The sequence below is a fragment of the Microtus pennsylvanicus genome, chromosome 5, assembly GCF_037038515.1.
Source record: "Microtus pennsylvanicus isolate mMicPen1 chromosome 5, mMicPen1.hap1, whole genome shotgun sequence".
Lineage (NCBI taxonomy): Eukaryota > Metazoa > Chordata > Mammalia > Rodentia > Cricetidae > Microtus > Microtus pennsylvanicus.
The window spans coordinates 7,500,042-7,516,456 of record NC_134583.1 but is presented as its reverse complement, the minus strand read 5'-3'; the positions used below and the strand labels follow the sequence as shown (position 1 = coordinate 7,516,456).

The 16,415-nt window shown below is 44.9% G+C and overlaps 2 protein-coding genes across 2 annotated transcripts in view; one reads left to right on the top strand and one right to left on the bottom strand.

Annotated features, from left to right (window-relative positions):
* Mob3b (MOB kinase activator 3B) overlaps window positions 1-16,415 on the bottom strand; it is a 181,204-nt gene that overhangs the window by 69,897 nt on the left and 94,892 nt on the right. The gene's annotated exons all lie outside the window — the stretch shown is intronic.
* LOC142849302 (large ribosomal subunit protein eL42-like) lies at window positions 2,382-2,721 on the top strand. Its single transcript, XM_075971218.1, has one exon. It carries the CDS (start codon window positions 2,382-2,384, stop codon window positions 2,700-2,702), a length of 321 nt encoding a protein of 106 aa, XP_075827333.1. The 3' UTR covers window positions 2,703-2,721.

Here is a 16,415-nt window from a genome sequence, read left to right as displayed (position 1 = left end):
AGCCCGAGCTTAGCATGAAAGTCGCCCAGTTTCCTGAACTAGTACGCTGACTGTCTTTTGGAACTGCACCATGCTGAAGACCCTTGCTCACCGTGGACTTGCTTAGCCCCAAGTAACTCTGGCTGCTTTTGCATATGTAATCCTCATATGGCTTTGGAAGACAGCACTATTTTGAAGACAACTGAGGTTATTAACTTAAGTCAGCTTAAGACAGGGAGTGGTGGGCTGGAGTTCATGCATTCAACAGATTTTAACTTCTTACTAAGGTCAGTCACTGTTCCAGGGATCAGGAAACATTTGTGAACAACATACCTAAAACATATCCCCACAGGGAGGTGACTCTCAACTGGGGCTTGATCCATGATTGTTAGATCTCAGCTCTTGAATCTCAGAGCTGCTGTTCCAACTGCGCAGTAGTGTTTGAATATCTGGGGGCTGGGAAGATTATAGCGGTATATTATTTGTGTTTTAATAAATAAAGCTTGCCTGAAGATCAGAGAGCAAAGCAGCCATACTAGTAGGTGATACAGGCCAGGGAGTGGTGGCACACACCTTTAATCCCAAAACCCAGGAGACAGAGACAGATGAATCTCTGTGAGTTCAAAGCCATCCTGGGCTACGCAAGCTGAAATCTGTCTGAGAGAGAAACAAGAGCTCACACAAAGGTGATCCCAGCACTTGGGATCTCACGCCTTTAAACCCAGCATATGAGAGGTGGAGAGAGAAGAGACATGGCTGGGCGGAGAGAGGAATATAAAGGGGAAGAGACAGGGACTCAGTGGAGTGTGGAGTCTGAGGTTGGTGGAGAGCATCGCAGAATCACCCCTTTGTCTGAGTCTTGGTAGAGGGAAGATTTTTCTAGTGGCTTGGCTGCTTTGCTTTTCTGATCTTCAGCTTGAACCCCAATACCATTCTCTGAGTTTTTATTATTCGTGTTACAGAAGATGACTCAGTGGGTAAAGTACACAAATTATGCCAGTGTGAAGCCCCACACTTTAAGTGTCTCTAGCCCACAGAGAGCCAGATGCAGTAGCCCATGCCTGTAATCCCAGTGCTCCTGTGGCCAGAGGGGAAGTGCAGACAGGAGGCTCCCTGTTTACAGGCCAGCTTGCCCAGGCTGCAAGGGCAACAGCAAAACTCTTCCTCCAAGGTGGAAGGTAAAGTCCTATACTTGAGGTTTCCTCCAGCCTCCATATATACACTGTGGCGCATGCATGCCCCTCCCTCCCTCTCTCCATTCCTCCCTCCCTCCCTCCATCCCTCTCTCTCCCTCCCTCTCACTTTCATACACACACACACACACACACACACACACACACACACACACACAAATACAAAGAGAAAAGAACTTAAAGTAACTGCACTGAGATACCAGTTCACATTTAGAAGGATAGCTGCAATTAAAAAAAGGATAATAAATATTGGCAAAAGTACGGAAATTGGAAACCTACGCAAGGTATGTATAGTGATGTGACATGAAAAATGGCTTGGCGGTTCTTCAAAAATCAAATACAGAGGAACTGTAAGCTCTAATAATTCCACCTTTAGATATAAAGCCAAAAGAACTGCAAGTGGGGGCATGAACACATATTTGCATACCAAATATTCAACACAGATTTATCCCCAATTGCCTACAGGTGGAAATACTCAAGTGTCCATCAACAGATGAGTGCACAAACAAAAGTCTGGTGTAGGTACACTGTAAAATGTCACTCAGTCATTAAAAGGAAGGAAACGCCGATACCTGCTAGAACTTGGATGAACTTTGAAGTAATTACAGCTGGTAAAGTAAGCCAGACCCGAACGGGACAGACACCGCCTGCGTCCTTTATGTGCAGTGTGCAGAACATGTGCATTTTCTGCAGAGCATAGAACAGAGCCAGGCATGGAGGGGACAGGACTAAGGCGTGATCATTTAGTGGATATTGGTTCTGGTGAGGCAGTGATGAAAACACTCCAGGACTGGTGGAGACAGCTGAACCATGCTGCATTTCACGCCATGAATTACACTCTGAAAATAGTAAAACAATACACCTCACGTAAAATGTATTTTGCAATGAAATAAATGAAAAATTTGATCACAGATGAAATCATCCCGAGAACAAGCAATCAGCACACCGTCACAACTCTATAATGTCATTTAATTTAATAAAAATGAAATAAACATTTCTTCCCAAGACGGAAGACAAGTTCTGTATTCTTAACCCATCCCTTAACAAGCAGGCCGGTCTTTCACTTCTGACACAGCGGACAGACAGTACATGTGTAGTGAACACAGCATGCTAAAGATGTATGGGGACACACGGGAGTTAGTAAAAATAAAATAGTAGCTTAAAAATGCGTTAGCTGCTTCTTTCTGTGCCGATATCGCACCCGCCAACATGGTGAACGTTCCTAAGCCCCACCGGACATTCTGCAAGAAATGTGGCAAGCACCAACTCCACAAAGTGACCCAGTGCAAGAAGGGCAAAGATTCTTGGTATGCCCAGGGAAAGCGGCGTTATGACAGGAAACAGAGTGGCTATGGTGGGCAGACTAAGCCTATTTTCCACAAAAAGGCGAAGACTACAAAGAAGATTGTGCTGAGACTGGAATGTGTGGAGCTCAACTGCAGATCTAAGAGGATGCTGGTTATTAAGAGATGCAAGCATTTTGAACTGGGTGGTGATAAGAAGAGAAAGGGCCAAGTGATCCAGTTCTAAGCTGATCTTGTTATGAAGACAATAAAATCATGAGCTTTCACTCAAAAAAAAAAAAATAATGTGTTAGCCATCTTTAGGGGCAGACACCAGAAAGCCACCCAAGCAAGTAATAGCATTTCTAGTCTGTCTCCTACACCCCAGCTACAACCCAAGCAGAGGCCCAAGTAAGTGGCAGTCAGCTCCGGCAGAAGAAAGTCCTGGAAGAGAAAAGGAACCTTGCTGGAGTTCCTTTGTCCCATTCCCTAGCGGGAAGAAGCTCAAAGGAAATCCTGGCCCAGCAGAGAAGTAGGGCGCAAGTCGGGAGGGTTTTCTTTCTCTGGAATGTTATCTTTACCTTGATTGGGTCACCTTGTGCCTTAAAGTCACACTATTACCTCAGGGTGCTGAGAAAGGCTCTCAAAACTCTTAATAAATAAGGGAAGACAGCCCCCACTGCGTTTCCAAAGGATGGTAGGAAACCAAGGATGAAATCGCGTCTGGCTGGTTCAGTAAAGGAACCAGTTTAGCTGCACTGCTAGCTTTGTTTTCAAAACTTACTCTTGATTATTCTGAGCAGCAGAGATTAGAGAAGGCAAGAGTGACCTCAAAATGTTAAAACTGCAGCTGTAAAGGTCCACAGAGTTCCAACAGAGGACTTCAGCAAGACCATGAAGGGCCAGAGAGACTCTACCACGTTAGTTAGCAAGGTGGAGCGGGGTGAGTGAGGTATCAAGGGTGTTTCTAGGTTCTGGGCCTGAGCAACTGGGCAGAAAGGCTCAGAGCTGTGGCTGGGAAGCTCTTTTTGAGAAGTGAGCTTGGCATAAAGAGGAGGGGGCTCCTAGTTAATCCAGGCTTTAGCAAGTTCCCAAGGCTATTTGAAAACAGTACCCAACAGTTTTGGTTGTTTTGAGGTTTCTCAATGAACAGAAGGGAAAGGCAAGAATCTGAGATGTGTTTTAAAGACTGAAATATGTGTTGGCTGGAGTTAGGTGTTCATTTAGTTTAGGAACAAAGAATTCCACATTTCTAAGCTGAATGTGTCTGTCTACCCTTACCGACAGGTGCCAACTTCAGCAAGCACTGCCAAATGGTCAGAAGACCTTGAAGAACCATCATCAGTGTCCAGAGTATAAACATCTGTCTAAAGCCAGAAGACAGCTGAGGAGGGGGCGAGGGGTATGTATGAGCACCCATCTTAAGCTCAGGGCTGGTTGGTGGGATGACCCTAGGATTCCCCACACATCTCACTTCAGCAAAACTAATGGGAGAAATTGGTTTAAGCTGTCAGAGTCTTGAACAAAATGCAGTTTTTCTTGACTCCTACTCTTGAAGCTGTAGGCCCCATGGCCCCGGATTTAGTGCTAAGGGGCCGTTTATACACGGTGGCTTTCAAAGTGCTGCCTCACTACTTAAACCAAGCAACACAAACATTTGGAGAGGTCAGAAGTCAAAGGCCCATAGGCCTGCCAAGCAGCTGCGTGTGGGAAATGCCACGCAGATCTTCAAAATGCTTATCCAAAATACGGACAGAGTCTGTGAGAGGCCGTCTGAGCTGTCTGAACTGTGGGTGCTGACTGCTTCGCAGGTACAGTTTGCAGACACATGATGACACGCTTTCCTCCGGTGGGCGCCCGCAAAGCGCCTTGAGTGTTTTCTTCTAGACAAATCGTGAAAATTTATGAATTAATCTATGTCAGTGTCTTTGGCTTGAAAATGGCCCTAAAACTATGCAACAGCACAAACATTCAGAGGGTGAGCGGCATGGCACGTTCTTCACACTGGCTGCAGCTCATCTGAGAGTCTGAAGATACTGCAGATTCTAAAACACCATTTTTCTTTCTTTTTTTAAAAAATTATTTATTTATTAAAAATTTTCACCTCCTCCTATTTCCCCCCTCCCTCTCCAGTCCTAAGAGCAGTCAGGGTGCCCTGCCCTGTGGGAACTCCATGCCCGCCCCCCTCCATCCAGGTCTAGGAAGGTGAGCATCCAAACAGACTAGGGTCCCACAAAGCCAGTACATGCAGTAGAATCAAAACCCAGTGCCATTATCATTGGCTTCTCAGTCAGCCCTCATTTTCAGCCACATTCAGAGAGTTGCTCATTCAGTCCCAGTCGATCTGGCCTTGGTGAGCTCCCACTAAAACAGTCACACCGACTCAGTGGATGGACGCACCCCTTGCGGTCCTGACTTCCTTGCTCATCTTCTCCCTCCTTCTATTCTTCATCTGGACCTTAAAATACCATTTTTCAAAATCAGCAGCTGGGTCTGTATTCTTTGAACTTTTTCTCTTATTATTCATCTCTGAAATGTTCTTTTGTTCTTGAAAGAAAAGTGAATGTGATTAATTTTCGGTAGGCTTATTTTCAAAAAGAAGAATGTTGCATTGGATAGCGATTCAACATCACAGCAATTGTCTCCGATATGCCCGCAGAACACCATCGACTGTGTGAAAAAGATCGCCACTTTTCAGTTCCAAATGGAAAAGGCACTGGCTGATTCAAAAGGATTTGGCTGTGGCCTAAAAGCTTGCATGCTTTGGGAATAACCAACGCAATTTATCTATTCAACTGAAGAGCCATCTTGCCGAGGAAAACACAATTTCATAATGCTTTGTTCTAAATTGACAAACAAACTGATATATCTCTGAATACATTGTTTGGAGCACTATGTAGTTAGCTAATCTATGCAACCATAGAATTCTGTTCTATTCTTTGTTACTACTTCTGGATTAACCATAAATAAGGGAGAAGCATTTAAAATTTTTTGGTTTTGGAACTGGCACTTACATGCCTCAAAGTGAATTTGGGGTTAATATAATATTCTGACTGACAAAAAACACTATGTAACTATATGCCCATACTTATGATTCCAACACTCTGGGATCTTAGGGACTGGTTAGCAAGGGCTATCCAGAATGTTGGTATATCAGAGAAAAAGCCTCTTTTGGATTTGAGTATTGGCAAATCTGGTAAAATGACATTAGCACAGTGACCTCAGGAAACATCTAGTCTAACCCTCTGATGTAGTATTTCCTTCTGTATGCTGTGAATATCATTGGTTAGTTATTAAAGGAACTGCTTTAGGCCTATAGCAGAGCTATAGGGGAACAGAGCTAGGCAGGGAAAACTAAACTGAATGCTGGGAGAGAGAAGCCATGGAGCCACCTGCGACAGACATGCTGAAACTTTGCAGGTAGGCCACAGCCTCGTGGTGATATATAGATTACTAGAAATGGGTTAAATTAAGATGCAAGAGTTAGCCAATAAGAAGCTAGAGCTAATGAGCCAAGTAGTGCTTTAAATAATACAGTTTTTGTGTGATTATTTCAGGGCTAATAGTTTGGGAACTAACTAGCGGCCTCCTTACTACAACCCTCATGTTTTTAGAATTTATTCAAGTTTAAAATGGCTGGTGCTAGTTTCTAGATGTGGTGGGGGATGCCAGACTCTTGATAGTCTAATAAAGCTAAAGATACCCTGCCTCTAAAATATATTACTAACAAATCAGATAAAATTTGAAGGATTTTGTGAAATCCTTGCGGTCATTTTTCTCTTCCATAACACAAATGACAGCTACCACCACAAGCCCCCGTTTGACTATTAGGCGACAGAAGGGAACCTTAAAGAAAGACACAGACCACGCAGTGTCCTTTAGTTATTATGGACGGACTTTGAAAGTGGGCGGGGTAGGAGGGGAGAAAGAAACTTTTATTACGACTTTAGGCATTTGGTGTCTCTTATGTTGTAATTATGGAGACATAGGATAAAGTCTTGAACATAACCAGCTGAAATGATACGACAAGCTGCTTTAAATGGAACAGTTATTTCAAGTGATTTGACTGAATGAGGTAGCTCTGCTCATAGCCGCCTACCGCCAGCTCCCAAAATAAGTAATTTCCTTCCCTAGGATGTTAGTTTCTCCTAGGAGGTAAGTTTCCCCTGCCGAGTCTCCAGGGGAGAGGAAAGCAGGCAGCCCTGGGGACTCTGGCAGTAGAGGGGCAGCAAATAAGTCGGGGGTTGGCTGAGTGCCTCCCAGACACTTCTCATTAACGTTCTCTCACAGCTTCCGGACAACCATCCTCTGAGGTGAGGAAGTGGGAAGGTCAGCAACGACACCTGACCCAGAAGTCAACAGTAATTACCGAAACCGAATCGCAAGCCCTTTATCAAGCCGTGCTTCTTCTTTTTAGTTTTCTCTCGTACCATACATGTGGACCACAGTTTTCCCTCCCTCCACTTCTCCCAGCCCCACCCCTCCCTCTCCCCCAGCCCCACCCCTCCCTCTCCCCCAGATTCACTCCTCCTTCATTTCCCTTCAGTAGAGTCACCCTTCTTCTAAGGGACCCAGAAACAACTTCCTCTTCCCGCTCAAAACCTGCCGTGGGCTTCCTACCAAACGCCAACACAAAACCTGGAAGCTTCACCCAAGTCTTTCAAGACCCGACTTCCTCCACCTTGCCCACTTCCGCAAGGCAGCTGCGGGCTTCCTCACTGCTCCTCAAACACCATACTACCTCAGGGCCACGGAGGGAAGTCCTGGTCCTCTGTCGGCAGCCTCTGGCTGTGTTCCTGCCCCTGTCTGAGTAACACCTTGGCTACTTCTTTGGCACTGATCCTCACGTACTTCTACATTTGACGACCATCTTCTCCCCCAGGACCCGGACTCAGGTGTAAATGCAAAGGGATGGAACCTGACAGGGGTCCCATCAATATTTGTGCAGTAAATTAATGAATAAATATATTAATAAGTTACAAATGGGAAACAGTGAGGATTAAATATTCAATTCAATTTGCAAATAGTATTTAGTTTTCCTTCCTTAAGATTTATTTTTAGTATTAAAAAAAATTATGTGTGTGGGATATGTGCGTGTGAGTTCTGGTGCTCAGGGAGACCGGAGGTATGAACCATCCTTGGAGCTATAGTATAGTCACAGGTCATGCGAGCCACCTGATGTGGGTGCTAGGAATCAAACTTCAGTCCTCTGGAAAACTACTGCATGCTTTTAACCTCTGGGCCATCTCTCTGCCCCTCCCATCTTTCTTTCCAAGAAATAAAAATAAAAAAGGCCAGAGAGATAGTGTTTAAAAGCACTGGCTGCTCTTCCAGAGGGCCCTGGTTCAATTTCCAGCACCCAATATGGCTCACAAGCATCTCTTGTAACCCCAGTCCCAGGGGAACCCAATGCCCTCTTCTGCCTCCAAGGGCACTGCATTCATGTGGTGCACAGACGAACACGCCAGCAAAATACCCATACATAGAAAAACAAATAATTTGAAAGGACTTTAAAAATGTGTTTACTTTTGTGCTTGTGGGAACGAATACCATGTGAGTGTGTGGGGTGGAGGTGGGGGTGGGGCAGAAGATGGTGTTGGAGCCCAGGGAACCAGTTACCAGCAGTTGTAAGTGTCCGAATATGGGTGCTAGGAACTGAGCTCAGACTTTCTGAAAGAATAAGCACTCTTACAACGAGCTCCCGCCCCCGGTCCTAATTCTGCTCTCTAAGCAAAACTGACCGAACAGCGTCTACATCTGCTTTCTTTACTATTACTTCCTGGGTTGATTCATTTGATCTTTCTACATTCCAATAAATCAAGCACTCGTCATTTCATGCATAAATTATATTCAATACATTCAGCTCAACCTCATATCCGACTTTTTGAGCAGACTTCCACAACATAGGCATTTTGTGGAGGGTAAAATATGTCCAACACCTGACTTGGTGACACTTCTTACCATTCTGCTGCTGCAGTGTGACTGGGATTAGCAGATGTGCTGTAGTCATTAACAGAACCAAAGTGTCTTCTGCAGTCAAGACAGCTATAGACGAATTTTATTTTTGGGTTTCCAGGCACTTTAAAGATATACTTCTGTATCTTGCCAACTATTTTCGGGGGAGCTGTTCCATTTAAGTTTTCTTTGTATGATAACCTTTGGGACAGGAATGGATATTAATGGTGAATTCTGAGAATATAAATGACTTTGAAAAGACCAGACATGGAAGACATGGTCTAGCACTGGTTGGCATACATCTACCACCGGTCCACTTGGCCTTTACTTTCCAGGAACAGAACCAATTAGCTTAGGCTAGAAGTCTTGTAATGGGGTTAAAAACTTAAATGAATAGTCTTGCAAATTGGTTTTCTTTGCCTTGAATCGAAAATTTTTTTGTAAAGTGACATTATATATCTATGTCCTGGTAAGTTTGGAAAATAAGGGCTAATCACTTGTTATCTAGAAGGATGTTAGATACTAGATAAATCACCCCCGCTCACAAGTGATGTGAGACTTCCGTACATCTAAGGTTTTAGTTTGTACTTCAACCAGAAAGAGTCCTCGTCAGGATGTCCACAAAGGGCACCAGCCAACCAACACTTGTAGTATTTGTTGGGTCTGGCATTAGTCGGAATGGTGGCTCAGAGTCAGTCCTTTGCAAACCTTAGTTTTCTTACCTATAAGTTAAGGGGAAATCCTGTTCTGCTGACTTCACATTATAGCTACAGCCATGGAGAGGCAGGAAGAAACTGCAAAGCACCCCAAGCTATCCAGTCACGATTAATAAAACTACTGCAAATGAATATAGCAATTTCTCCTGTTCCATAAACAGCTTTGACCCCCTCCACCACCCACACATTGTAAGACTATAGATTCTTCCTCTCCTTTTATATTTATTTATTTATTTACTTTGGTTCTTCAAGACAGGGTTTCTCTGTAGCTTTGGAGCCTGTCCTGGAACTAGCTCCATGTAGACCAGGCTGGTCTCGAACTCACAGAGATCCACCTGCCTCTGCCTCCCGAGTGCTGGGGTTAAAGACGTGCGCCACCACTGCCCGGCTCTTTCTCTCTTTTTAAAAACTGCTGGTAGGACTGCCATTCTAAGTCAGCCTCCTCAGGCGCCCTGATCCTGGGAAACACACGAGGTACTCAATGAGGAATATTAAAAGAGAAAAGACGGTAAGCTCGGAGTTACGATTCTCTAACTCTGCTGATCTATTTAGATGGGTTATGACACTCAGCACCGTGGAGTAATTTGTTTTCTATCTGTTTTCACAAGAACAGACGATACGTGCACTGCTGACCTTTTCAAACATTCTGCCTTCTCATGGCAGACACAACACTTTTTTAAAAAGATTTTTTTTTTTTTTTTGGATTTTTGAGACAGGGTTTCTCCGTAGCTTTTGGTTCCTGTCCTGGAACTAGCTCTTGTAGACCAGGCTGGCCTCGAACTCAAAGAGATCCACCTGCCTCTGCCTCCCGAGTGCTGGGATTAAAGGCGTGCGCCACCACTGCCCGGCTTAAAAAGATTTTTTAATGACTGCTTAAGACACTGAGTCTGTGCTCATCAGATGAATATATCAGACATATAACTAGAATGCTATAAGCCAAGTGCTTTCTAGGCATTTTGTGGGTTTTAATCCACTTAGCCTGCATGACCATTATACACAGGAAATGGTAGGATGGCCAGTTTGAGGCGAAGAACCGGCAACACAGAGAGGTCACGTTACTTTCTCAAGGTGACCCAGTATCAGCTGATGGAACTGTACACACGTCTCCAGCCTCCTGATGGTTCATCATCACCCATACTGAATTAGCCTCCTGACATTCCCTGGGTTTATGAATGAAGAAAAATGAGGAAGGAGTACTTAGAACTGCTCCTGTGGTTACATACCCTAAGACTGAAGCCAATACATCTAAGAGAAAACGGATTGTGTTGGCTTAAAGGTTCATCTCAAACATCTCAATAGCAAGAAATGAACAAAGCCAGGTCTTACAGCGTGCTGCACAGGGCAGAGGACTGACGTGGTGGAGCTTACTAGAGGAGGACAGATAGGGCAGGTCCACAGGGAGAGAGGCAGTTCAAATCAACGTTTTTGTTGTTTTTCCAGCTTCTCATTCCTCACTCTGTTTGTTTTTGCTTTTTAGAGACACTGTGCTGAGACTTTGAACATAGGGTCTCACCCCATCCTTCTAGTAACTCTCAGGGGGCAATGTCAGCTACATCTTCATGTTCCTATGGAAACACAGAGACTCACTGAGGCTGGAGCAGGGCTAGGATCTCAACCCAGGTTGGGACTACAGCCCACAGTTGGAATCTGTTGAATTTGGTATAAAGCTACCTATCCTGAGTGGTGCTCAAACTCGATTTTCTCAGTGTCAACAAGTACCACACAGGAAGAGAAGAAAGACGCATGTTGTTTTGTTTCCATTCTTGCTTGGCATAAGAGGGCAGGAAGGTACGTACCTTGAGAAGCAGGGTGGAATAGTTTTCCAAGCATGCAATTGATTGAGATGTCACCTATGCTAGCAGAGGTCTAAGCAGGTGACCAAACTGCTGTAGGGGACTTCTGATACTAATTTGAGGATGTCCCTGCCAAGACCTGCCATGGCATCTAGCTTACATCCAGGCAGCTGCTGCTCCTTCTCCAGACTCAGCTGCCAAGTTGAGAACACACATGATGGTTTCCCCATCAGACTCACAAGGGAATGGAAGGCTGTCCGGGTTTACTGGGACTCAAGGGACACTGTCCAGGTTTACTGGGACTTCCTTTTTCTCACTCGCTTTTGTTCTTCCCAGCATTCTTCTGCTTATATTTGGAGCAGCAGTGGTTTCAACCAGAATAAATCTCCAGAGAGAGAGAGAGAGAGAGAGAGAGAGAGAGAGAGAGAGAGAGAGAGAGAGAGAGAGAGAGCAAAGTGAAACCATTACAAGTACAGAGAGGTGGGGAAAATGGGATAAGCAGGACGCTTGATTTTGCTTACTTTTGCTTGCAGAGTTCCATGCTTGTGCAGGCAAGATGGAATTTGCAAGAAGACACTGGATGATCCTAGGTGCCAACTTTGGCAGAGGAGGCTAAGTTTGCCAGGAGCAAAGACAGAGTGAGGGCAATAGAGTCTCCTGAAGCAGAACACAGCATTCTAGGGCAGGGAGTGCAGAAAGCCCCAGGGCTCGATGTCTCACTACTGTGTAAAAGAAATTGGGGCCCTTCAGTGCTAGCTCAAGACTGTGCTAGGCCTGTTTCTCCCTCCTACCATGACTCTATCACCTGGGTAAAAGAGAGTTAATGTCCAACAGCAGGAACATTTACAGTACCCGGTGTGACACCAGTGTGTAAGCATCTCCAAAGAGCTTCTGGTTAAAACCGAGGGAAAAGGAAGGAAGGGCTAGCACTGGGGCACGGCTTCCCTAGCAGACAATTCCCCCATGGCTAGTGTCAAGCATTCTTTAATAGTGACCAGTCTGAAGAGAGGTGTCTGCACAGACAAGCAGTCTTTTTATAACTAGCCACGTCATAGCTTAGCTACTCTAATAGGGTCTTAAGGTCAACCCAAGCTGTCACGTCTTTTGACAAATAAATGTATAAAAGCCACATTTCATAACACATGTGACTCTTCTCTACTCTATCCCTGGTTCGAACGCATAAAAGGGATGTGCAGAATAATAAAGATTCAATTCCCATTTCATCTTGTCTCTGATATGGTTGGCGCTTGTATTGTGGTAATGGGAGGTGTGGTAGTTCTCACTGCTGCAACAAAATAACGGATGAAAGCAACTTCAGGAAAGAAGGTTAGCTTAGCTTACACTTCTACAGTACAGTTCTACAGTACAGTTCATCAGACAGCCGCAATAGAAGTTGAGGTTGTTGGTCACATTGTATCCACAGACAGGAGGCAAAGAGAGGTAAACCGCTGGTGCTCAGCCCCCACCCCCATGCCCCTTTATTCAGCCCAAGGCTCCAGCACGTGAAATGGAGCTGGCTCTATTTAAGGTGGGTATTATTCCCTCCTCACTTAAACTTTTATGAGAAAACCTGATGTGGAGCAGTGTCTTCCTTAACTTATCTTCCATCTTGGAGAAAAACTCTTTATAAGATATAGAATACAAAAAAGAGGTTAAACATCAGGATATTTTAAGACGAGATGCTTATTTACAAAGAGGTAAAACAATGGGTTATTCTAAGAGGAAAATGAAACACTCTGTCCTGCAAGAAAGCAGTTTTCTAGATCTTGAAAACGGGAAGATTTTCAACTTAAGACAGGAAGTAAATAACTCAAAACAACTTCAGGAAGTCCCCGAGACAGACCCGATTCACTGGGTGCCCCCTTCTCCAACAGTATAGGAGCAATAAAAACTGCTGAGAAACTCTCAGAGTTTCCAAGCCCAGTCTGGGAGAATCAGAGACCAGCTGAAGTGCCCAGAAGCAACCAAAGCCAACAGAGCCATCTGGAAAAGGCATTCCAGCTTACGGAACTGCCTGCAGGCTGTGCAGAAGTGTGCTCCAGGTCTCCAGCGTTGGTGAGCTGTCACCTGGGCTGCAGTGGGCTTTGGCAGTGCAGCTGTCTTTGAGTCATTTCTGCTCCTGTGAGGAACCCTTGACCCACATTCCTACAAGAAACACAAATAAAGCTCATGGTCCATCAAGTTGGGCTTCCCTGGCTTGGAGGAATAGGTGTTTTTATACACTCAGGAATAGTGCCCCTCAGCAACATCCTCACAGATGTACCCAGAAGATAGTCTCCTAGACAATTCTAGAACTTGTCATCAGGTAGAAAGCCATGACTGGTTGAAAATGGATGCCTTTGGAATGCCAGTCTACCTGTCCCATGCCATGAGAAAGCCTCACACCTACCCTCTTGCTTTTTCTGGTTCCGTCTTTGCTCCCCTTGGCACGGGTCATGCTCACGGGTCAGGCTTGCTAACTCAGCCATGTAACTCCACATTGCCTAAAATTGGTTGTGACCTCCATGGACCTGGCCAGAGCCCAGCCCAGGAGGTCTAGCTCTACCAAATGGTTCCTGGCACATTTTTGAGTCCTGGTTTGGTTCCGTTTTACTACCATGAGGATGACAGTAGGCACAATGCCTCCTCTGATGCAGCCTCTGTCAACTGCGTATTTGTTCAGTTTGATTCTAGTCTGTCTGTACCTGCAGTATTTACTGAGGAGCCACCACAAACCAGGCACTGTCAAAGGGACAAACCAATGGCTTTGCTATTAAGGGACTGTTGATCTAACGACTCAAGTCATTGCTTCTTACATGTACTGGGCATAGTGGGGTTCACCAGAAGTTAGTGTCAAAATTTACTGTCTTTCCTTGTCTGAGGTGGGGCTTTATACCACATTTTTAACAGTCTCCCAGTTGACCACAGTGTAATCGTACTTGAAGTAGAGAGTAAGTAGGAAATTGCACAACCAGGTAGAGAGGCCAGGGAAACCATAGCCAAGAGTCAAAGGATGAGGGTTGGTCAGAACTGAATGGTCACATCTGTCTGGAGACATAGCGGGGAGCAGAGGCAAACAATAGACAAAGTGAAAACATTATTTCCACTCACTGAAGTCCTAAAACCTGAACCGAGGGAAGCATTTTATGATAATTTGCTGATATGACGTACTGATGGAGAATGATAATTTAGCAGAGATGATGGCTGCAGAGTGCATCCAAAACAGCTGGATATCAGGCACTGAGGTTCTCAGGGACGTCCAAGGCTTCCACGCCTGCCTCCTCAAGGAGACCATGGAAGCTAGGAGGATGGGAATCAGTGTAGGTAAAGAACCAACTGTGTGGGCTATTTGGTGCTCCTCCGTAGACTGATTCAAGTCCTGGGACCTTTGCCAAACTAGGAAACAGCAAAAAGTCTTACAAATGTCAGGGCTGGGTCACCTGTTCCTTCATGGAATGGGACCCTATTAGTTAAATTTAAGTATATTAGATAAAGGAAATGAAACATAACACTCTGATCTACTTTCAGGTTTTTGTTCTAGATTCATATATGTATCAGGAACTCAAAGTAGGAAAGTCTATACAGGACAGCCATGATCTTTTAGGAGGCATCTCCATTAAATCTGTGTCACGGATGTCATGACACATAGGGAAAGACCCAGAGTAAGACTTCATTGCCAACCAGGCTTGGTAGTACTTGACTGTAATCCCGATACTCAGGAAGCTTAGAGAGGAGGAGCGTGGGTTCTAGGCTATCATTGACTCAATAAGGAGTTTCAGGCCAGCTTGAGCTACATAGTGAGACTCTGTCTCAAAAATCAAGCCAGGGGGTGGAGAGATTTCTTGGTGGGCTGGAGTATTAATACACAAGCATGGGGACCTAAGTTTGGACCCCAGAACCCATGTAAGAAACCTGGTGTGAACACGCAGGTGTCTGTGACCCCAGCACTGTGGGTGATTAAGACAGGAGGATCACTGGGGCTTCGTGCCTGCTTGCCCAGCTCCAGGTTCAATGAGAGACCCTGTGTCAAGGGAATAAGATAGTGGGGAATAGAACATCATGTTCTTCTCTGAACTTTGTACAAATACATAGACCTGCAGACACACATACATTACACTCACAGACATTCATATTCTCTCTCTTCACACACACACACACACACACACACACACACACACACACACACACACAGACACACACACACCCCCCAAACCAAAGTAAATAAAACCTCAACTCTTGGTATGGTTTACAACTTTTAAGACAACTCAAGGCAAATTACTTGAAAAGTCTAATGTAATTAAGACAAAGTATTAATACAAGCCACCTTAGCCCCACACAGAAGTATGTCCACGGAGGAAGATGGAGGAAGATGAGTGACATCAGCTGAAATCTAACATTACAAGGAAGCATCAGAATGAGGGTAGACTATCCTAATAATATTCTAATCACAGAGCAATTCAGACTGAAAATTGGCAGAAAAAAAGCCACCTTAAAACCATGAAACAGAGTCAATTCTTAGAAACTAAATACAACTCATTTTCTTGATCTGCTATGGTACTTCGTTAGTCGCAAGAGGAAGAGTCTGGGTATGTCACTGAAGAGTTGGGATCTGGGAAAGGGAGCAAGAGATTCTATGGCTGTTCACAGATGGGAACCGGAATACTGAGGGCTCTCGAGGCAGATAGATACTCAGTTCAAGGTCATGAACTTGAGGCTTCATAACGCTGACTCCAGGAGGATTACTCTGGATCAAGTACTCCTGCCAGGTAAGAAAGCACCAAGGCCTTCCCTAAGGATTATGGTGAACTTGGGAACTAGGGATGTGAGTAGGAAAATCAGAACCTGTTGCCCAGTAGTGATTCCCAAAAGGTTCTCTGGAGTCTTTTGTTCTAATAGTTTCCAGAAGAGTGAGTCCCTGAGGGTGTCGATTATCTGGTCACAGCTGCTCAGGGCTGGCACTTAAACTCACCAGCCCTTTTCACCTCCCTGGATTTAAGGAGACACGGTATTAAAGCATCCGCGTCCTCCGCCAGGCACACCTTTTCACAGCGAAGTCACAATGGCAATGCTTCTGAGTTCCCAGGCAATCCTGGTGCTGCAGATCTTAGGCAGCCTCTCAGGGGTTGCAACAAAGAAAGCGGGCCCCAGAGGAAGGTGCTTTTGGAGCCTTTGGTTTCAGACGATATTCCCACAAGCAGGAGGAACGAACGTCCCCAGTGAGGAGAGCTACCTCCCCTTTGTGGAATCATGGTGGGACGTACCCCACTATGTTGACCAAGGCTATTAATTGGCACTATATGAGATTCTTTGTTGCTATCTGAAATAATAATAATAATAAACAGACTCGGGAACATGGACACCGTATATCTCCATCTGTACCATCATACCATATATTTTTACAGTTAAATAAAAACCTCCAAGCTGAGGCTGAGGCAAAAGCAGACTGTGTCCAGGTGGAATTCAGAAGAGACGGAACATTCCAAAGCGGTCATTGTGAAACCCCAAAGCTTGCCGAGC